Genomic DNA, 21,601 nt, shown 5'->3' on the forward strand with positions numbered 1-21,601 from the left:
AGATTGGTATGGAGAAAAGAGGACAAAAAACTCGGGGACATAAGTCAATGAGAAAACAGGACCACCGAGGAATTTTGCCCTCAGAATCAGATTGATGGCAAGGAAAAGGTCAACTTAATCATTTCCTCACGCTAATGGAAGACTCGAGTCACCCACCAACGGATAAAACAGTTCATGTTGACTTCTTCAAATGGCACTTAATCAATTATAGAAGTTTCATTACGCGATTTAATTGTAAGATTAGTCAGGTCTTTTCAGACACCCTCGAATTACCTCAACTATATAATCAAGTTTCATCGAGTCTCCGGTCCGCATCACTCTGCTGCTATAAGGAACTGATGAATATTATTATGAGTCTGTGATGGGACTAGCCTCCCTTCGAAGAGATTTTCCTCCTCCTAAACTTTTTTGCGGAAAAAGTTGACTGAAGGTATTATCATTTATATATAGATACGTGTAGGATGAGTTCAGATACATGACAATGTGAAAAACTCCATTGAAGGAGCGAAACTCCATGCTGCTTTTGACTCATTCTTAAACTTGTAAGCGTTTTTATTGGTAATCCCATGAATGCAAGCTTTTCAGGGTTGGCTTCCAGCAGACGAAACTGCATTGTGAGAGAGGGACAGGACTCAATCTAACAACGATAAATCATATTCAACTTGCTCTACTTGATGCTAATTAATGGACAGGAGTGGGCAACGGCATTGACCTTTTCATGTCCAGAAAAGTCAGATGGACATCAGCATGCACTGGAACTTTTGCTCTATAAAACCTTCCTGATTCGTCACCCCAACCAGAGCCCATTGCCTTTGCACACTGCCATGGAGTTTATCTTGTATCTCCCGGTGTTGATACATATAGTTTGCTTAACTTCAAACTTCCACCTCACAGCCTCGGATTCCTTCTCTGGTTCCATAACACCTCAATGTCACGGGGACGACATGTCCATGCTACTTGAGTTCCAGAACAGCTTCACCATTGCTTCTTCCAATCCTCTTGCACCCTCCATTCCCTTTCCTCGCCCCAAAGTAGGATCCTGGAAGTTCGACCCTGACAACCAAACGTCCTCGAATTGCTGTTCATGGGATGGCATAGAGTGCGATGAAGGAACTGGTCGTGTAATGGCACTTGACCTCAGTAGCAGCAATCTCTTTGGTTCCATCAACTCTAGCTCTAGCCTCTTTAGGTTGGTTCACCTTCAGAGGCTCAACCTGGCTTTTAATCACTTCAATCACTCCCGTATCCCGTCTGGGTTTCAATTCCTCTCGGGTTTGACCCATCTTAACCTCTCGCAATCATTTTTCTCTGGGCAAGTTCCCCCCGACATCTTCACATTGACCGGGATGATCTCGCTCGACTTCAGTGGAGACCTCCTGGAACTAAGAAGTCCAGGCTTGGCAAGTTTAGCCCAGAACTCGACCAACTTGCAGTTTCTCAACCTTGACGGAGTAGATATTCTATCCCCAGTGCCAGAAACCTTGGCAAGACTGTCATCCCTGAGATCTTTGAGCTTGTCCGGTTGCAGAGTCCAGGGTGTATTTCCAGAAAGTATCTTTCAGTTGCCGAACTTGGAGAACCTTATGCTCAATCACAACGTCAACCTCACTGTTCACTTGCCGGCGTTCAACTCCATTAGTCCCTTAAAGACACTTGGCTTGCTAGATACAAGGCTTTCGGGTGAGCTACCCAATTCCATCAGCAACCTCAAGTCACTGCAAGGTCTGGAATTAGATTCTGACAATTGCAATTTAACTGGATCTTTACCAGATTCAATCGAAAACCTTCGCTCTTTGAAGTCCCTGATCATTAGAGGTTGCGGATTGTCGGGATCAATACCCTCTTCTTTTGGTTCCTTGACCCAGCTAACATATCTTGATTTATCATCAAATGCATTCAGCCTCCAAAACCTTTCTTCTCTATCCTGGTTGTGGAAGCTGACCAACCTCCAGACTCTGTCCCTCCGAGAGACAAGTCTACAAGGTGAAATCCCATCTTCAATTGGGAAATTATCCCAACTTGAAATATTAGATCTCGGAGACAACCGGTTAAGTGGGTTGATCCCTGCCCAGTTCCTGAACCTCAGTCAACTCGAAAGATTGCTTTTAGATAATAATGAACTTTCTGGTCATATCCCTACTTGGCTTTCCAACATGACACAGTTGACACTTATCAACCTTCAGTTCAATAGACTACGAGGGCCAGTACCTGTTTGGATCACTCAGCTCCCAAATCTCACATCTCTTCACCTTTGCTTTAACCAACTGAATGGAATCGAGGATCCAGACCTGTCGAAAAACCGCTCTTCGACTAGGGACACCGTTGCCTTGCCTAAGCTTTCTTCACTAGGACTTGCCTCATGCAATTTGAGGGAGTTCCCAATTTTCCTGCAGAACCACCCGAATTTGGAGTTGTTGGACCTAAATAGCAACAACTTTACTGAGCAAGTACCTCTGTGGATGCAAAACATCGGCATGCACAGCTTGCGCTCCCTGAACCTCTCCCATAACTTCCTCACAGGATTTGATCCGTCTCTAAAGACTCTCCCATGGATGAATCTCCAGACTTTTGACATCACATCTAACAGGTTCACCGGGCCTCCTCCAAGACCTTCCCGCTTTGCAAACTTGGATACTTATCTAGTCCCGTATAACAAACTTTCTGGGCCATTCCCACGCTGGATCTGCAATTTGACTTCTCTTGTCACACTTGACTTGTCTTTTAACAACTTGAGGAGCAGTCTTCCTGAGTGCTTGGGCAATATCAGCATGTCTCTGTCAGTGCTGAACCTGCAAAGAAACAGATTCAGCGGCAACATTCCTCAAATGTATGCGAGCGGGATGCAACTGAAGATGATTGCTTTGGGTCATAATCAGCTGCAAGGGCAATTACCGAGGTCTTTGGCCAATTGTTCGATGCTAGAATTTATTGACTTGGGGAACAATAAGATCAGCGACACTTTCCCGTCTTGGTTAGAACCTCTTCCGCAATTGAAGGTACTTATTTTGAGCCACAACAAATTTCATGGTGTCATCAGTAGACCGGGCTCCCTTTCTGGGTTCCAAAGGTTACGAATCATTGACCTGTCCTATAACATGTTCACCGGTATGCTGCCTGAGGGATATTTCCAAACTTGGACATCCATGAAGGTCGTTGATCCAGCTGCAGAAAAAGTAACATATCTACAAGCAAGGTGCCGATACGGGTTCTACGACTTCTACATGATACTGATAAATAAAGGGATTCACATGTACTATCCGAAGGTGTCGCAGATATTCACAGCCATCGATCTATCAGGAAACATGTTTGCAGGGGCCATCCCAAATGCCATTGGCGACTTACAGCAGCTTCATCTGTTGAACCTGTCAAACAATTTTCTCATCGGTGGTATCCCATCTACAATTGGTGGCCTCAGTGAACTCGAATCCCTTGACCTTTCTGGCAACAGGCTTTCAGGACAGATTCCATGGGAACTGGCAGAACTCAATTTCCTGTCCTTTTTGAATGTGTCGTCCAACAACCTTACAGGGTCCATACCGAGGGGACCACAATTCAACACGTTCACGAAGAGCGCATTTGAGGGCAACCCAGGACTGTGTGGAGACATCATATACAAGAAGTGCAGTAGTCCTGATGTGGCAGAGTCACCAGCCGTGGAGCAAGACAACTCATCTTGGTTCTGGGAGATCGACTGGAAGGTTGTTCTGTTGGGGTATGGAAGTGGAGTTGCAATTGGACTTGTCATTGAAAATGCTTTTAACTCGGGAAAACAGGCAGGGTTAGCAGCAGTTATCCGGAGGAGGCTGCAAAACAGACAGCGGCAATCGAGGAGGATCCGCAGGAACTGAATATATAAAAACTAGACGAGTGAGTACTTTTCTCAACTATTCATTGTTGAGCTCTTTCTTTTCTTGGTCTGCTAACTCTGTTTCTGTTTATCTTTGTTTCTTATGCAGGGCCTGATCACAATGCAGATGATTTTGAAAAGTATCTACGCCCGAACATGGAGTGGGTAGTACAAATAATATAGGTCTTATTTCCAGTCTATTGACAAAGATCCATACACTGTAAAATTACTCCTTAATGTTCCAAAAGTTTTATCTTTATAGGTTTCCTATTCCGATTCTAAGAGTTAAAAATTTTCAAATGTAAAGTGATTAAGCCAAAATAAGTACGAAGACTATTGCATGTAAGGCTTCAGTGCAATCTCTATTCTTTCATTTTCAAAAGTTATTACTTATATCAAGCTTGTGTAGTTCCTTGATTCTTGCTAAGCAGAATGTTATCCATCAAGAGTGGGACTCAACAGGAAAAGGAATTGATGCACAATATTATACACAATGAATAAAATTTAAAATATTTGGTAGGCGAATTAGCTAGAATTCTGTTAGTAGCATGAATACATAGAATGGATTTTGTAGAAGACCCCAGACAACTGAAATGCCCAAGCATAAGCATAAACTATCGTTCTTATTCTGGACAGAAAGACAGATATTTGATGCATTTGGGAAAATAAAATTGTTGCTACAGCAATGCTTTGATCTAGGATTAAGGGGGAAAAAAAAGATTCACTAATTAAAAAAAATTTCATAAAATAGAATAACAATGACCCCTCTCTGAAACAAAAACTAGCTGCCCCACCTGAACGCTGTCTCGCTTTGCCATGGAACTATCAGCCACTGGCAGCACCGATGAAGCAAGGCCCGCAAAGAGCTGGGAAGAGTCAGCTTCAATGGGGACTGCAGATGAAGGATCAGGAGCCTCGATCTGCTCCATATCTATGAACAGAGCCAAGTTGGCACATCACCATAAAAGTGGCTGTTAAAAAGTTGGTGATCGACTTGCTATAGCCGTGGCCTTCACTTACATCTTGGCCATGCCAATCAGTGCAGATGATTCGATTTCAGGATCAGCCCTGAATGATGGCCCAATCCAGAATGCACGTTCAGGATGCAAATTTGACACCAAACCAGAAAATGGCCTTCCAAATGGGACCAGCCTGGAAAGGGCAGAACCATAATTGATGGAGCATCTGATGCCTCTATCTGTTTTAATCTGTTATTCACTCAAATAGAATACGCAGCATCAGCAAGATGATTCTGCATTTTTATCATCCGATCATCTTTGTTAAATCTGTTACATTTTCTGAGATTCTTCCTGCAAGTTTAATCTCACAATAAATGTTGTAACTGTTAAAATTTTTTAAAAAAAAAGAATAAAAAAAAGAAGAAGAAGAAAGAACTGGGGAGCAAGAGCGAAAGAAAAGCTCCCTTGTACATATTGTCTTTCATTCCAAAATCATACAGTATATTTACATTATAACATCAGAGGAGCTAACTTTCTCATTAAGTCCAATAGGAAGAAAACCATACAGTCAGAGCTCTCTCTACCGCTCCATCAACTCAAGCAGTAGCCATTTTCAGTTAGTGCACCTTCAGAGGCTCAACCTTACTGATAACCACTTCCAACTACTCCCAACCCCAATCTGTGGTTGGGCTATTTCCAGGTTTGACCCATCTCAATCTCTGCAATTTAGTCTCCTATGGTCCAACTATTCCCGAGCTCGACGCTCTTTACCTTAGCAAACCCAACTAACAAGGTGAGCTCCAAGCTCAACGCTACCCAACCCGGGATCACCCCTACTTTAAATGTATTTTCCCAAGCAGATTAATATAAAGTATCGGAACAATGGCCAGTATATTGGAATATTGAATTCACCGATAATCAACACAGAGAAGGCAAGAGCCAACACTAGTGGCCCATCCGATAGCAAGATAATACTCTCATTTTTTTCCTTTTATTTTAAGAAAAATACTCTCGTTTCATTATAAGGTTCTAATATACAAAGTGGCCCCAGTTTATCTTAAAAAAAACAAAATCAGAAAATATCCCGTAGATAAGCATTATATTTGTTAGAAGAATTTATCAGCTGGACTTATACTAATTTTTCCATCTTTTCATCACTGAGCGCCATGTGCATGCCGTCGATGATATAATAATCCTTTCATATAGAAAAGTTGACTGAGATAACAGGGTGTATTCATATACAGGGCAATGGGAAATACCAGCAGAGAGTAGCAACCGATTCAACCGGTACACTTGGGAGCAGAATTATACTTCCAAATTGTTCTTCGATGCTATCTGCAATTTTTAATGACGAAATAGATGAAACTCCTGGATAAAAAGTCCAAGAGAGTGCAAGTTTTTCAATGTGCCCCTCTAACAGACAAAACTCTGAGAAGGATAGGGACTCAAAACTACATCATAAACAAGGAAAGATCCTGCAATATTTTCTTATACAATGCTTAATGAATTGACTTGGATGAGCATTAGCAATGACTTTGACCTTCCATGAAAAAAGCTTAGCTAAGGTATTGACACTACTTTTTTGTGCGAACCCAGTCAATGGACAGCAGCATGCACTGGAACTTCTGCTCTAAAAATCCTCCTCGCTCTCACCTTGATTCCTCGCCCGGAAACGAGCCCATTGCTTTACATGACCATGGAGTTTATCATTTCTCTCTTATTGATGCATATAGTTTGCTTAACTTCAAACTTCCACCTCACAGCCTCGAAGTCCTTTTCTGGTTCCATGACACCCCATTGTCAGAAGGATGACATGTCCGCGTTACTTCAGTTCAAGAACAGCTTCACCCTTACTCCTTCCAATCTTCATGCTCCCTCAGATCCCTTTCCTCACCCCAAAGGCGAATCGTGGAAGCTCGGCCCTAAGAATCAAACATCCTCAAATTGCTGTTTATGGGATGGGGTAGAATGTGATGAAGGAACTGGCCGTGTAATGGCACTCGACCTCAGTAGCAGCAATCTCTTTGGTTCCATCAACTCCAGCTCTAGCCTCTTTATGCATATCACCTAAAAAGGCTCAACCTGGCTTTTAATCACTTCAATCACTCCCATATCCCATCTGGTTTTGGCCTCCTCCCAGGTTTGACCCATTTAACCTTTCGCATTCATTTTTCTCTGGCCAAGCTCCCCTGGATATCTCCAAGTTGACCGGGTTGGTCTTACTTGACCTTAGTGGTGACCTCCTGGAACTGCGAAGTCTTGTCCTGGGAATCTTAGCCCAGAACCTGACCAACTTGCAGTTTCTCAGCCTCGATGAAGTAAACATTCTATCCCTGGTGCCTGATGCCTTAGCAAGCCTGTCTTCCCTGAGATCTTTCAGCTTGTCCCCTACCGGAATTTATGGCATATTTCCTGTAAGTATATTTCAGTTGCCAAACTTAGAGTACCTTATGCTCAATTACAACTTCGACCTCACTGTTCTCTTGCCAGAGTTCAACCCTGGTAGTCCTTTAAAGACACTTGGCTTGCTAGATGCAATGCTTTTGGGTGAGCTACCCACTTCTATCGGCAACCTTGAGTCACTAGAGGATCTAAAATTAGATTCCGATCATTGCAATTTCACCGGTTCCTTACCATTTTCATTAGTAAACCTTCATTCTTTGAAGTACCTAATCGTGAGAGGCTGCAGATTCTCAGGATCCATTCCCTCTTCTTTTGGTTCCGTAACCTAGCTTACTTATCTTGATTCATCATCGAACCCGTTCAGTGCCCAAAATCTTTCTTTTCTATCTTGGTTGTGGAAGCTGACCAACCTAGAAACTCTGTACCTCCGGGAGGCAAGTCTACAAGGTGAAATCCCTCCTTCAATTGGGAATCTTTCCTGGCTTGGCATTTTGGATCTCGGTGATAATCGGTTAAATGGGCTATTCCCTCCCCAGCTCCTGAACCTGAGACAACTCAAAAAATTGCTTCTCAATAATAATGAACTTTCTGGTCATATCCCTTCTTGGCTTTCAAACATGACCCAGTTGACACTCATCAACCTTCAGTTTTAACAGACTACGCAAGGCCCAGTACCTGCTTGGATCACTCAGCTCCCACATCTCACATTTCTCCACCTTTGCTTTAACCAGCTGAATGGAACTGAGGATCCCCCAGACTTGTCAAAAAACCGCTCTTCAACCAGGTCCACCATTTTGCCTAAGCTTTCTTCTCTTGAACTTGCCTGATGCAATTTGAGGGAATTCCCAATTTTCCTACAGAACGACCCGAATTTGGAGTTATTGGACCTAAACAGCAACAACCCTTCGTGGTCAAGTACCTAAATGGATGCAAAACATTGGGATAAAGAGATTGCAGTCCCTGAACCTCTCACATAACTTCCTCACAGGATTCAATCCTACTTTAAAGACTCCCCCGTGGATCAATCTTCAGATCTTTGACATCACATCTAACATGTTTGCCAGCCCTCCTCCAAGACCTTCCCGCTTTGCAAACTTGGATACTTATCTAGTCCTATATAACAAACTGTCTGGGCCATTCTCACTCTGGATATGCAATTTGAGTTCTCTCCTCATGCTCGATTTGTCTTTTAACAACTTCAGGGGCAGTCTTCGTGAGTGCTTTGGCAATATCAGCACGTCTCTCTCAGTGCTGAATCTGCAAAGCAATAGATTCACTGGAAATATTCCTCGACTCTATGCGAGTGGGATGCAACTGAAGATGATCGCTTTGGGTCATAAATTAAAGTAATGGATGAAGGTTTAACAACAACTATCTGTTATCGTTCGAGATATTGTCAGTTTTCTCAACTTCCATTCTCTTGCTATGATCTGCTGCTAACTGGTAAAAGTTGCAGCAGAATATACCACAGATCCTCTCTATTACTCTGTTCCCACTTTCTTGAGATTCTTCCTTCAAGTTTTATATTACAAGAAGAATGTGTTACATTATTCTCTTCCCGTTGTTACATTATTCTCTTCCCGTTAGAGATTCATGTATACAATTTTGGGTCATATCACATTAGACAAAGGCGACATTACGTTTTGTTACAACAGAGAGGCCTAATAAGCTTTAACCAGATTCACTTTCAGATTAATAAAGGTAGGATGACATAGGAACATGAGCCCAAGATTGTAAATCTCGGAGAGATGAGCTCATTGTAAATGTCATGAAATAGCCATCTATTCTGCAAGGTAATTTACAGAAGACTACAGTACATTAATAGTACCAAAAGTGGCGAAAAGCCTAGCGTTAAAAGAATCAGTTGAGCAACTATTCATGAAATCCATAAAGAGAGAGCTATCACAAAGTACATCCTTCATGTTCTAGTCAGCCAGTTGGTCTACTCCGTTCTAATTAAAGATCAATTTATTATCCTCTGCAGCAAAGATATTCCAAGATGCCAGGAAGCACATGAAGTGCTTGCTAGAATTAAACTTTAACATGTGCCAACTAATCGAGCAGACTTTGATAATGAACCATAATTTACTATCAAAAAGAGATCATCTGAATAATGCACATGCCATATTACTTCAAACTGCTCTTCTCCATGAAGAAAGGGGAAAAGAACATTAACTTTGCTACATTAGTCATATGTGCAGTTCAGACTATGCACTTTAATGGAAAATGGGGGCATCTTCACAACTGAGCAAATGGGAACCATGGAAGTCCAACACGAGGACTTCCTCACAATAGTTGAGCTGGCTCCTTTGCATTGTTAAACCACTGAGCATCTGAGCTCATCCTCAGCCATTTTTCTTGCTCCTTGTAGTTTCTCAAAGATTAGGCTTTTATGAAACCCTTCGGGCACAAGACATCTAGCTTCCAACTCACTGAATAGGTCAAGTCCTAGCTGATCACTACCTTGCTTGCACAGTTCACGGCAGAGCTCGGATAAAATACCTGAATCAGGAGTCAAGGACCTGTGCATCATTTCTCTTAAGACCTCCACTGCTCCGTCAGTGTCCTTGCACTTGCAGAAGCTACCTAACAATAGATTCATTGTCTCACTATTTGGGTGGCATCCACTTATAATCATGCTCCTGTACAGCAGCAATGCACGATCAGGGTTGTTTCTCACACATTGCCCCCGGATAAGAGCTGAAAACGTGGAAGAATTTGGCACCAAATTCTTCTTGTCAAGCTCTTTAACCAGATAAGCAGCTTTCCTCGTCTTACCTTCCTTGCAATACCCCAATATCAAGGCATTGTATGTCAGTATATCAGCCTTCACCTCATATCTCGACATTTCCTCAAACAGCCTAGCCCCCATCTCACTATTACCCGCTTCACTGAACCCGTATATCAGAGTGTTGTAAGTCACAGTATCTGGAGCTATATTCGAGGCCTTCATCTCAGTGAAAATCTTATTTGCCTCGCTCAATCTTCCCGCCTTGCAAAACCCATTGATGAGGGTACTGAAAGTGATCCTATCTGGGTCTAAAACTTTCTCCTCCATCACTCTTTTTAGCTTCATAGCCGAGCTCAAGAGACGTTTATTGCAATGCCCTGAAATCAATATATTATAGGAAGCAACCGAAGGACTACAACCCATACCTTCCATCTGCTCAAGCAGTTCAACAGCCTTATCGAGTTTCCCTGCTTTGCAAAGTGCAGAGATAACCATGTTCAGAGTGTACTCATTCGGTGAGATCCTGCTACGCTGCATTTCCCGATAAAATGAAAGGACAATATCAGCTCGACCCATATCAAGCGATGAGCTCAAGAAAGCATTGCACGATTTGATATTTGGCAAGAACCCGTAATCCCTCATCCGACAGAAGGTGTCGGTCGCGTTCCTAAGCTTCTTCAAATGTGCAAAAGTCTTAAAAACAGCATCGAAGACGCACGGCAAAGAATCACACAATCGGTACGAATACAGTAGCGCATCAAACAGCTTACTAGGAATATCGATATCCTTCGAACCAGGTATCAGGACAGACCTCACAATTGACTCCGCGGACTTAAATTTCCGATTTTTGGCGAGGGCATGGAGGATGATCGAGTAGGTTTCAAGGGTGTGGATGTTGGGTCTCTGGAGCTGCACCCAGTCGAAGAACTCGAGAGAGAGGACATGGTCCTTATGGATCTTCAACAGAATGTGCTTCACTCTGAAGGGAGTCAAATCAGCCGATAGCTTCTGGAGCTTGTCCCAGTCGGAGTGGATCAGGTGGCTGTGAGCGACATTGACGAAATCGAGGTCTTGCCCCTTGGGCTCGGCGATGGTTCTGTGAGGGACGGGAATCAGGCTCCTCGCTCTTCTCCCAAGGCTCTGCGCAAAATTAGGGCTTGCAGAGGTCGGAATTTGGGTCGCGAAATCAATCTGAGTCGAGAACCGACGCAATCGAAATCTGCCGGTTGCTTTCATGGCACTGAGCATCGAGTAAACCTTTGCACCGACTCGGCGGGAAGGAGTCGTCCGCCGGAAAACAATACAGGGACTCCTTCTCCGACGGCTCTCCCGCGAAACCTATCGCCATTAAATTTTCATTGTGGTCCTACAACTTCATAGTGTTTCTAATGATTAGTCCAAAACAATTTAAATGTATCATTCTAGTCCCTTTACTTTTACCATTTATCAAATTAGTCCTTGGTAGACATTTTTTAGTTGCATGTTAATGAATCTACAGAGCAAACAGTTCTCGGTTCTATGAGCAAATATTGGGCGAGTGTTGCTTATTTACTATTGTGAATAAGTAACATCCAATTAAAATATTTATCAGTGGAAAACTGTTCCCATATCGAACTCATAAATTTCCACTTATATGCATTTTAATAATTGATTGTTACTCATCTAAAATGGATGAGAAAAACTCCGCGAATATTTTACAGTTTTTCATATTTCTCGAAAGGCTAAAAATATAAACAATCGATATTCTGCAACCTAAACATGTAAGCGTAGCATTAAGGGTCCATCAGTTTTATTCACATACAAACAGACTGAATTACAGTTACAATAATAACTTGCAACCCGGAAATGTTGCGCTGAGCCTCAATCTTCATATATGCAAATCGGGTAAACTTTCTCAAGAACTGCACCCTTCGATTTTCGGCTACTTATCAGTCTTCACTACCGAGATCTCCCCACCGGACGTTGTGCTTGGCCGCGAGATAATGTGCCCCAACTGGTCCTCTGCTGCCGTAAGGGTAGAGCTCTGGAGCGATCCTCTTGTCTTCGAGCTCTTTCAGGAGAGGTGTAAATAGTGCCCAAGCAGCATCAAGCTCGTCGCTTCTTATGAACAGCCTCCTCTCTCCTTCTATCGCATCTAACAACAGCCTCTCGTATGCATCTGGTATTTCTCTAGGATACCTTTACATAGGACCAGAAAACCTCAATTTAGTTCATAAACATAAGAATGATTAGATAACTGAATAATGGTGTTTTGTGATATCGATCACACTTACCTCGCTCTGTATAGCAAGTTGAGGTCGCTACAATCTAATCTCATTCCGAGACCCGGGACCTTGTTGTTGATCTTTAGATAGATAGCTTCATCAGGCTGGACCCTCAGCACGAGCTCATTAGTTGCCTTATCCAAATCTGTACCAAAGTTTCTTCTGTAGAGGTTGCCGGCGACATGTCTGAACTGGACTCGAATCTCGGCCCTGAGATTTCATTGCAGCCTTTAGTACTTCTCTACCACGTAACAACACTTAAGTATAATTCAGCTCCCCTCCTACTTATTCCGGATGGTAATTCTACCTCTTAGTGTGAAGTGCCTTCCCCGCCTTCATGAGGAACGGGACTCCGTCCCATCGAGCATTGTTGATAAAAAGAGCTGCTGCTGCAAAAGTTGGAGTTGTACTATTCTTCGGAACAGTTGGGTCATCGATATAGCCGGGATAAGATTTACTGCCTTTACTATGGCCCTTATATTGGCCCACAATTACATCATCGAGTTGCAGCGGTCTCATCGACCTCAGCACCTTCACCTAATGATTGGTCACGACATACTTGACTAAGAAAAGGAAATAAATGCTTAAGGCCATCTTTCACATGGCGGAGAACTACTGAATCAAGTAAACTCTCGATACCTTCTCATTCCTGATGTCTTCGGCGTCTAAGCTCACAGGTGTCTCCATCGCGAACAATGCCAGTATTTGCAAGAGATGGTTTTGCATTATATCCCGAATGATTCCGTAGTTATCAAAATAACTGATGACAAGAAAACGGAAAGTGTCTGATCTGGCGGTGTTCATGCCTGAGCATCATTATTGAAAAAGAATGGTTTAACCAACGTGGATTGGTTCAAGCGGTTCGGCGCTTGTCCCACTCAAGCAAAGTCTCGGGTTCGAGTCCTTGTGCATACAGAAAATCCACGTTGGGAGAGCTTTACCCTTTAATGGTCCGACTCGGCTCGACTGAATTAGTCATGGCCCAATTGGGCTTCCGGATATCAAGGTTCACACCGAAAAAAGAAAGGTTTATTAACTCACCCTCCTCGTCCCTCTATGCCAAAATCTTCCGAAAATATCAGTTGCACATTTCGGATGTAGTTCCGCGACCATAAAGGTTCGAACACAAGATTTGAAAATCGAAGAACTGAAAGGTTCTCGACGAGCTCCTTACCCAAGTAATGATCAATTCTGGACAATCATCAAACAAATATCAGAACACGCTCTCTTCATCTGAATTTTCGAGATAAGATAACAACATAAGGAACGCGGAAGAAATGTACCTGAAAATCTGATCTTCAGCTAGGTACTGCTTCAAGCATCTCGTTAGCTCACCGGAAGATTCCGAGTCCCGTCCAAATGGCTTCTCGACAATGACCCTTGTCCATCCATCTCCTGAAGAAGCTCTGAGGCTTGCACACCTCACCACGTCCACGAATATATTCGGAGGTATTGACAGGTAAAATAATCTATTTGCGAGTTTTCCAGCCTGAAAACGTTCGAGAAGTGACCTATTTAGTTCCTCATCTGCATGGCGCAACGCGAGGTAACAGCTGAAAGAATTGGAATGAAACCAAAACCGAGATTACCTCCTTTTCTTTCAGCTTCATGTCTAATTCCCTGAAGTTGTCCTCGGAATTGTACTGACCCGCGTGATAAAAGCATCTCATAAGGAACTGTTCCATTTTGTCTTCACAATTTTCCCTGCCAAATTTTGCTCACCGACTGTAAACCCGGCGTGAAACATATAAACCAATTTGAAGCAGTAAGTTAATGAAAGCCCCGGCAAAAGCACCTCTTATCGATTCTACAAGTGAGTGTCTTGCTAATCATGTTCCTCAGCTCCTCATCAGTCATTCTAGTCCGAGCATAACCGCACACACAGAAGTTCTGCATAAGCATAGATTCATTCACCCCATCGAATGAGATTAATGAGGAAACGGGATAGAGGAACGGGAGAGGAATTAAGGAACTGACCTCGGGGAGCCAGTCTTCATAGAAGAGAGCAAAGAGGGCAGGAAAGATCTTCTTCCTGGCAAGGTCGCCGGAAGCTCCAACCACAGTTATGCTGAGAGTGGATTCGGCCTTTCTGGGCTCTGAGTAGAGAAATGAGGAAGCTTCTTCCTCTTGAGTCCCGAGTCCCTTCTTCGCCACAGAACTCCCAGCTACACCATACGAAAGATCAACAGAATGAGCTGATAATCCTTAACAAGTAAGAATCTCAGCTTTCAGTAGCAGAGTATTCAATAACTGACAGTCTTGCAGAGAAACGGCATTGAGGGGGGAGCCATTGGAGGAGAACTTGAGCTGGAAACTCTTCCTTGGACGAACTCGACGGACCCATGTGGAGGATTGCGTCTTCCTAGGGAAAGCAGCAAATCTACTGAACAGATCTGCCTCTTTCTTGAAGAAAGAACATGTTTGTGTCTGTGATAGGGAAGCTGCGGATGAAGAAGAAGAACAGAGGCTCAAATGACTCGTAGCTGCAGCCATGAAACTGGTAATCAATGTCTCCGCTCTGCTGCAATGTCACCAGTCCAAATTGAAATGCAGTGGTGTGGTTGCAGAAGAAGAAGAAGAAGAAGAAGAAGATATTTGAGATTGTCGGGGATGGACAGATTGACCCTTTGAGTTCTTGAAAGGGCTCAGACACTTCAATGGAGGATTGGTGGTTGAAAGCTGTTTTATCAGTTACAATACAATAAACCAAACCTTTGTTTCAGAGGCCATGGATTTTTCTGATTAATTCCTTTATCCATTAGTAACTTTCTGGTAATTGGTCCTGATTATTCACAAGTCCTATGTTATTAATTAATTAATAGATAGATATATTTTGTTAAGGCTGTCGACTATTTTACATATATTCATCGAGATAGTTTAAGAAAATTATGCCCCATCTTTTTCCATAAATTTCTTATCGCTTTTGTTTTCCAAATCCCCCAAAAAAAAAAGGCGCTTTGTGTTTCATGCTCGTATATCTTTCCATTATATGCATTATTATAGATACACGTATTGGGTCGGACCAATATGGGCATTCTTATGGTAGCTTAGGCATTGTTTGGTTTTGAAGTAATTTTTTTTATTCTATTTCATTTTAACTCAACTTCATTTTAACTCCACTTATATTCAATTCAACAACAAAATTATTACTTTTTCATTTTTCTTGGATTTTTTACTACCATTCAATTTAATTTTTAATACTAAATTCTCTCAACTATTTATTATTATTTTTTTCACAATTTAACAACACAATCATTACTTTCTCTTAAACTATACATTACTTTTCCCACTTTTTTTTTTCATAATTCAACAATACGATCATTACTTTTTTATTTTCTCCCTTCGCCTTATTATTACAACCTAATTATATTTATATATACATAGTTGGAATGGAATTGAGTTAACTCAACTCAATTTCCAAACAAGGCCTTAATATCTTGAATTTTCCGCTTCAAATTTCAAGCATAACATGATTTGGTGGTTAATTATGACTAATACATTATATGAAATATTTTTCTCATCCATACAACTTGATTACTCTTATCAATAGTGCCGAATACTATTTTAATTGGACAAAAATATATAGTCCATGGTCTTTTATTCGATTTTACTTTTTTAAGGATTTAAATTTTTAAATTTTTGCTCAGAATGTTTTTTTTTTCCCGAATATTTTTCCTTCATCCCCAAGAAAGATGATTTGGTTGTTAATTAAGACTAATACATTATATGAAATATTTACTCATCCATACAACTTGATTACTCTTTATCAATAGTGCCCAATACTATTTTAAATGAACAAAAATATATAGTCCGTGGTCTTTCATTCGATTTTACTATTTTAAGGATTTTTATTTTTTACTTTTTGTTTTAAATTTTCTCTCAGAATGTTTTCTTTTTCCTGAATATTTTTCCTTCATCCCCAAGAAAGATATATACAAAATAAAGCGGAAAAAAATTGACAAAAGGATTGGGCTTTGGCCTACCAATAACGACTCAACTCACCTTCATCGCAGCTTCGAGAAGCCCACGCGCACCGCCACATTACACGTGCCATTTTATTACGAAACGGTCCCCTCCACTCATAGTCATAGAATAAAAGAAAGCTTATTTCAATTTCTCCCCCTAAACTTTCCTATTCGTTTATTGTGGCTCACCATGTCTTTAGTTTCTTTAGTTGATGTTCCCGAGCCTTGTAATTGTCCCAATTTGGCCGAATCTATTACCAACAAGTGACCCCTTTCTTATGGGGAGACGGTAAAACTGAGCGTGATCTAACAATACAGTACAAGTGACAAAGTGCTATGTGTGATCCCACAAATACTCAATTATTAATAAATTATGGAATACATGCTTCTTCTCTCAGTAATCCAGGATAATAGAGAAAGTCCATATATGTCAGGCAGTATAAATCAGAACGACGAAAATTTGATACCAAATTGGTGATCAGTGAAAACTTTAGGGGCCAAATAGAAGAAGAACGTCGGTCCATGTGCCTTGTTCATGTCAGCAGGGACAAACATGTGCACACGTCAATTAATTTTATTCTATTTAACTTTATATATATATATATATATATATATTTATTATTAAAGATTATTCATTTATTTATTTTCAAATCGGAGAAATTCATAATAAGAAAAACAAAATAAGAAGCCTAATAATTTCCAAAAAAGGCAGAACATTTCGCCTCAAACTCATCATCTCTGATAGAGATTTCAATTTTATCCCCAAAATCTGGCATTTTCTTTTCTGCTTGATTCCCAAAAAAGGAAGAAAAAGAAAATCTAGCCGATCCGCTTTTATCTTCAGAAATTCAATTTTGGGTAATGCTTTGAATTTTTGAAGCTCGCATCGCACCAGATTTATTTATATAATCTTTAATTAATGTTTAAATTTTGAATGTAATTTTGATGTACATTTATATATTGGGTCTGTTGGGTGCTCCTGTCTTCTGTTCTGATGATTCGTCAACTGTGAAAAACCCTAGGCGGAATCCTCTCCTGTACCTGCCGATCAGCTTTCCCGCCGCCCGATTGCATACCTTGGTTGCTGCTGCTGCTGCTACGGTTGACGAAGATGGACGATTCCTGTGCCGTGTGCGCGGAGACGCTGGAATGGGTTGCCTACGGAGCTTGCGGCCACCGGGACGTGTGCTCCACCTGCGTCGCCCGCCTCCGCTTCATCTGCAACGACAGAAACTGCTGCATCTGCAAGACCGAGAACCCCGTCGTATTCGTCACCAAGGTTAGGATCCATCGCCCACCTCTCTGGTTTGGTCGTGTGATCGGAGAATGCTCCAATCTTCGCCCAGTCGACCTGTGCTGAACATTGTGATTGTGAACCTGCTCGTTTGATCTAGCCGCAAAAATTAGCCTCTTTTAAAGTCTTTTCATCGTTGGGTTACAATTACATTACTGTTAGGAGATGTTAACTGGTGAATCCAAGCTCAATTTCTTGCATCGTTGGCTGTGGCATCTTCGGGGTTGCAATGTACTTTTACGGATTGAATACCACTGAACTGGAAAAGATGCTGTAGTTTATAACAGTACCGGGCTTAAGTTGGCGGAGATTTGTTTGTGGGTTGCCGTGATTTCTGGCTTCGAAATAGTTCAAGGCAGATATATGAACTTCGGAGTGGATTAATGCATGAAACTGTTTTGCTGGTAATTTTTTTGTTGGCTTGACTTGCAAATCTGTTGCTGTTGCGACCCCTGTTCAGGCTTTGGGAGATTATACAAGGATGATTAATGACTTCTCACTCTTGCCATCTGAACCAAGAGAGGGTCGGCTGGGGTCGTATTGGTATCATGAAGACACGCAAGCTTTTTTTGATGACGCCGAGCATTATAGGATGATCAAAGCAATGTGCAAGCTGTCTTGTAGTGTATGTGACAATGCAGAGGATAAATCAAGTGATGCTCCCAAGCGCCGGCAGAGGTTTCGGAACATTGAACAGCTCAAAGGTCATATATACCACCAGCATAAGCTGCTTATGTGCAGTCTATGCCTTGAAGGGCGGAAGGTAAGTTACATGAGCGGCGTCACGCTTGATACCCAGGGATATGGTTGTGTAAATATGCACTATCCTTTGAAGACTCTGCTTCTCTTTTCCTGACGACTCTCATTGCATCATGGGTTGCAGGTATTTATCTGTGAACAAAAGCTTTATACTCGGGCGCAATTGAACCAGCATATTAATACCGGTGACTCTGTTGTGGATGGGAGTGAGAGTGAAAGGGGTGGATTTGCGGGGCATCCGATGTGCGAGTTCTGCAAAACCCCATTCTATGGTGATAACGAGCTTTACACTCATATGTCTACCGAACACTACACTTGTTTTATATGTCAAAGGTAAATGTAGACTGATTAGTAGGACTTGGCAAGTTTGGTTAGAATTTTTACTGGGTTGTGACATACTTTAATGCTATGTGCAGGCAACATCCAGGACAATATGAATATTTCAAAAATTATGATGACCTAGAGGCAAGATAACTATCTTCCATGCTTCCTATGTTCCACTTAATTTCAATTTCACTATTACTTCTTATTACATGTGGGAGAACTCAAACTTTTTCTGTTTATTTTTAAATTTTTAATTTTATTTTGATTTCTTTTTCAGATCCACTTCCGCAATGAACACGTCCTGTGTGAGGACGAGGGATGTCTTGCAAAAAAGTTCATAGTTTTCCAATCCGAGGCAGAAATGAAGGTATGGGGTAAAAGTTGTGGAACATTTCTCAAGGAGATGGTCATTTATGTGCATGCCCAATTTGTTTTAATCTTATATCATCTGCCTTGTTTGCACTATGACTTTTATATAACACCTGCACGGGGTCATTGTTTGTATGGTTGACTGAGTTGTTACGCAATTTTCAGCGGCATAATACCTTGGAACATGGTGGTCGTATGTCTAGGGCAAAGCGCAATGCTGCTCTTCAGGTACGTGGAATTTGTCTTTCTTGCCCATTGAGTAATTAAATGAGTCAACCAATAGTTGCTGAAACATTGCCTGGAACTAGCAGCAGTCTTTCTACATCATCGGGGGAATAAAAATTCCATACTTAAGTTGTTTATTGGGCATCATATTCTAGTAATGCTTCCTTCTCAGTTCTCCCTACTTATTCGGTTTAAATATTTTCCCTTCTTTGCATACAGATTCCAACCAGCTTCCGGTACAGAAGTAGCGAACAAGATCGACGACGTGGAAGAGGGCGGACTTTTCGTCGGGACTTTGCAGAAGATCAGATCTCTGCTGCCATTCAAGCCAGTTTAGAGTATGCAAATGCTGATTCCGCTCGCCCTAGCGGATCATCTTCCAGTGCACAGATAATGCCCGATCCTGCTGCTGAAACCGATGATATTGATCCGATCGTTCAGCCTTTTGAGTCCCTAACCACAGCGGAGTCTGAGCAACCTTCAAGGTACCTCCAAGCACTGGGGCAGAGCTATAGGAATGCCCCACTTCGAGAAGCCGCATTTCCTCCACTCATGGGTTCCTGCAGCAGCAACCAAGTACCTAAACGAGAATCTGAAGGAATGCGTAATACAATGGCGGACCATCTCCGTCGTCAAAACAACAGGAATGTTAATGCTGCTAGGACATGGAACACAACGGGACATCCTACGGCCTCTAACACTACTACTTCGTTGCCATCAACAAATACTTCCTCAGCTCCTCTGGGTATGGGCAGTGGGTACACTTCTTCCAGTTATGCAAGTTTGGCGAAAGGTCAGGCTCTGGGTCGAGCAGCAGCAGCAGCAGCCCTACGAGTTAAATCTGGCAGCCCTTCAAGGAGCTCCGACAGCAGGAGTAGAATCGGCCACTCTGCATCAGCACCTAATCTTGCTGAGAAGGAAGTGGTAGAGACTACATCTAATTTTCCACCAATTTCTGCAGCTGTACCAAAGAGAAACCAAACAGTGTCCCTACCCAAAGTGGAGGATGTTCAAGCTGCAAACAAGTCTTTGGTGGAAAAGATACGGGCTGCCCTCGATGATGACCAAGAGAAATACACTGTCTTCAAAGAAATCTCTGGACACTATCGTCAGGGTTCAATTGATACGGAGATGTATCTTGATTATGTCCGGCATTTTGGTTTGTCCCATTTGATTCTCGATTTAGCCAGGCTATGTCCTGATCCTGAGAAACAGAAAGAGCTCCTCGACACCTATAACTCTGGTGTGAGAAAGAACGGTCCACAAGAGAATGGATGGGGCCAAGGCAGCGGCAGCAGCAGCAGCAGTTCTAAGAAAGGCAAAGGAAAGCAAGCTGATGCTTCTGGCAGTAAACGAAATACATTAGCTGAAGGCATTATGGATACTGTTAAGGATCTGCAATCGAACTACAAATCAGCAGAGCAGGAGGTTGAGGTCTTGACAAAGGATGGGTATCGACCCCCCAGAGGCAAGTCAAAAGCAACATTGGACGATGAATGGCCGGTTTCAGGTCAAGGCCAATCGTCAAAGCCTGGCAAGCAAACAGAAGATCAATCTGCTGGTGGTGGAGCGAACCAAAGTCTCACGGACAGAGGTGGAGGGAGTAAGCAGAAGAAAACCTCAAAGTTCCACAGGGTCCGCTTGGGTGAAGGCTCCACAGCCTCAATTCTGGACCTCAGGAATTCTGACCCCGACCCTGATCCAGATCCAGCGGATAACAGATCAGATGGTAATGGTAACTCCTCTGCAGCGCTGCCTTTACATGGAGTTTGGCGAAGAGGTGGAGGCCACAATCTCTTTTAGTCAAAATATGGTGTAATTCAGCTTTATAAAGATTATTGCTTGTGATATATTTTTGGCAAGGGGATCTTGAGCTATTCTCAGAACCGGATTTTAAGCTGGAGTGTCAAGTTGCAGAGGCCTGTCACTGGTGGGGGGCTCAGCGAACAAATTTTGCAGAGCTCAGTTGACAGGTGCTGCCCTAGAGTTGGCTTATTCATCCATTCGAGTAGGCTGGATTTTGTCAGGAAATGTTAACATTGCACAGGGTATCATTATTTCGAAGAGAGAAGTGCAAGCTTTTTAGCTTTTCTTGGTTAAGAATGACAAACTGTTGGGTTGACAGTTTGGGTTGTGTTAAGGGTACGAACTGTGTCTCCCTAGTTCATCGTTTTTTGTGACATCGGACAGGGAAGTGATGCACTGAGTATTTGTTCACATTTACAAACGTTAAAACATTGTATTACGTAATAAAATGTGCAGCGTTCTTCCTTTAAACTCTCAGGGCCTGTTTGGTTTCAAGATAGTATTTTAAAATCACAATTCTAATTTAACTCTATCCACTACAAAACAAAATAACTCATACAAAGTCAAAGAGTGGACCCCATTTATACCACTTTTTTTCACAACAAAACAACATAACACATACAAAGTCAAAGGTGGGTCCCATTTATACCACTCA

General features: G+C 42.1%; 4 protein-coding genes across 4 annotated transcripts; 2 read left to right on the plus strand and 2 right to left on the minus strand.

The window, feature by feature from the left end:
* The first annotated feature begins 678 nt into the window (after positions 1-678).
* Positions 679-4,246, plus strand: LOC116196609 (receptor-like protein 7). Its single transcript, XM_031526420.1, has 2 exons — positions 679-3,867; positions 3,957-4,246. The coding sequence occupies exon 1, from the start codon at positions 825-827 to the stop codon at positions 3,846-3,848; it is 3,024 nt and encodes a 1,007-aa protein (XP_031382280.1). The 5' UTR covers positions 679-824; the 3' UTR covers positions 3,849-3,867; positions 3,957-4,246.
* A 5,068-nt stretch (positions 4,247-9,314) lies between these two features.
* Positions 9,315-11,265, minus strand: LOC116196610 (pentatricopeptide repeat-containing protein At4g26680, mitochondrial). Its single transcript, XM_031526421.1, has one exon. The coding sequence runs from the start codon at positions 11,186-11,188 to the stop codon at positions 9,527-9,529; it is 1,662 nt and encodes a 553-aa protein (XP_031382281.1). The 5' UTR covers positions 11,189-11,265; the 3' UTR covers positions 9,315-9,526.
* A 357-nt stretch (positions 11,266-11,622) lies between these two features.
* LOC116198109 (glucose-6-phosphate 1-dehydrogenase 1, chloroplastic-like) lies at positions 11,623-14,876 on the minus strand. The gene is made up of 10 exons (XM_031528453.1): positions 14,460-14,876; positions 14,182-14,369; positions 14,000-14,094; positions 13,794-13,908; positions 13,488-13,693; positions 13,246-13,395; positions 12,844-12,964; positions 12,512-12,741; positions 12,214-12,414; positions 11,623-12,118 (listed from the first exon to the last, which is right to left on the minus strand). Exons 1-10 carry the CDS (start codon positions 14,695-14,697, stop codon positions 11,869-11,871), a joined length of 1,794 nt encoding a protein of 597 aa, XP_031384313.1. The 5' UTR covers positions 14,698-14,876; the 3' UTR covers positions 11,623-11,868.
* A 1,995-nt stretch (positions 14,877-16,871) lies between these two features.
* LOC116195714 (E3 ubiquitin-protein ligase ZNF598) lies at positions 16,872-21,417 on the plus strand. The gene is made up of 8 exons (XM_031525026.1): positions 16,872-17,027; positions 17,192-17,448; positions 17,924-18,226; positions 18,347-18,555; positions 18,639-18,687; positions 18,824-18,913; positions 19,081-19,143; positions 19,360-21,417. The coding sequence occupies exons 2-8, from the start codon at positions 17,281-17,283 to the stop codon at positions 20,941-20,943; spliced, it is 2,466 nt and encodes an 821-aa protein (XP_031380886.1). The 5' UTR covers positions 16,872-17,027; positions 17,192-17,280; the 3' UTR covers positions 20,944-21,417.
* Positions 21,418-21,601: the final 184 nt, after the last annotated feature.

The sequence above is a fragment of the Punica granatum genome, chromosome 2 (genome assembly GCF_007655135.1).
Source record: "Punica granatum isolate Tunisia-2019 chromosome 2, ASM765513v2, whole genome shotgun sequence".
Lineage (NCBI taxonomy): Eukaryota > Viridiplantae > Streptophyta > Magnoliopsida > Myrtales > Lythraceae > Punica > Punica granatum.

Excerpts from the sequence above, each read along its gene's own strand:
- LOC116196609 (XM_031526420.1), top strand. The coding sequence starts at position 825 with ATGGAGTTTATCTTGTATCTCCCGGTGTTGATACATATAGTTTGCTTA.
- LOC116196610 (XM_031526421.1), bottom strand. The coding sequence starts at position 11,188 with ATGCTCAGTGCCATGAAAGCAACCGGCAGATTTCGATTGCGTCGGTTC.
- LOC116198109 (XM_031528453.1), bottom strand. The coding sequence starts at position 14,697 with ATGGCTGCAGCTACGAGTCATTTGAGCCTCTGTTCTTCTTCTTCATCC. Across the intron at positions 14,095-14,181 it reads ATGAAGACTGGCTCCCCGAG|AACTTCTGTGTGTGCGGTTA; the intron begins GTCAGTTCCTTA and ends ATGCTTATGCAG. Across the intron at positions 12,119-12,213 it reads AACTTGCTATACAGAGCGAG|GTATCCTAGAGAAATACCAG; the intron begins GTAAGTGTGATC and ends TCCTATGTAAAG.
- LOC116195714 (XM_031525026.1), top strand. The coding sequence starts at position 17,281 with ATGGACGATTCCTGTGCCGTGTGCGCGGAGACGCTGGAATGGGTTGCC. Across the intron at positions 18,227-18,346 it reads TATGCCTTGAAGGGCGGAAG|GTATTTATCTGTGAACAAAA; the intron begins GTAAGTTACATG and ends CATGGGTTGCAG. Across the intron at positions 18,914-19,080 it reads AATCCGAGGCAGAAATGAAG|CGGCATAATACCTTGGAACA; the intron begins GTATGGGGTAAA and ends CGCAATTTTCAG.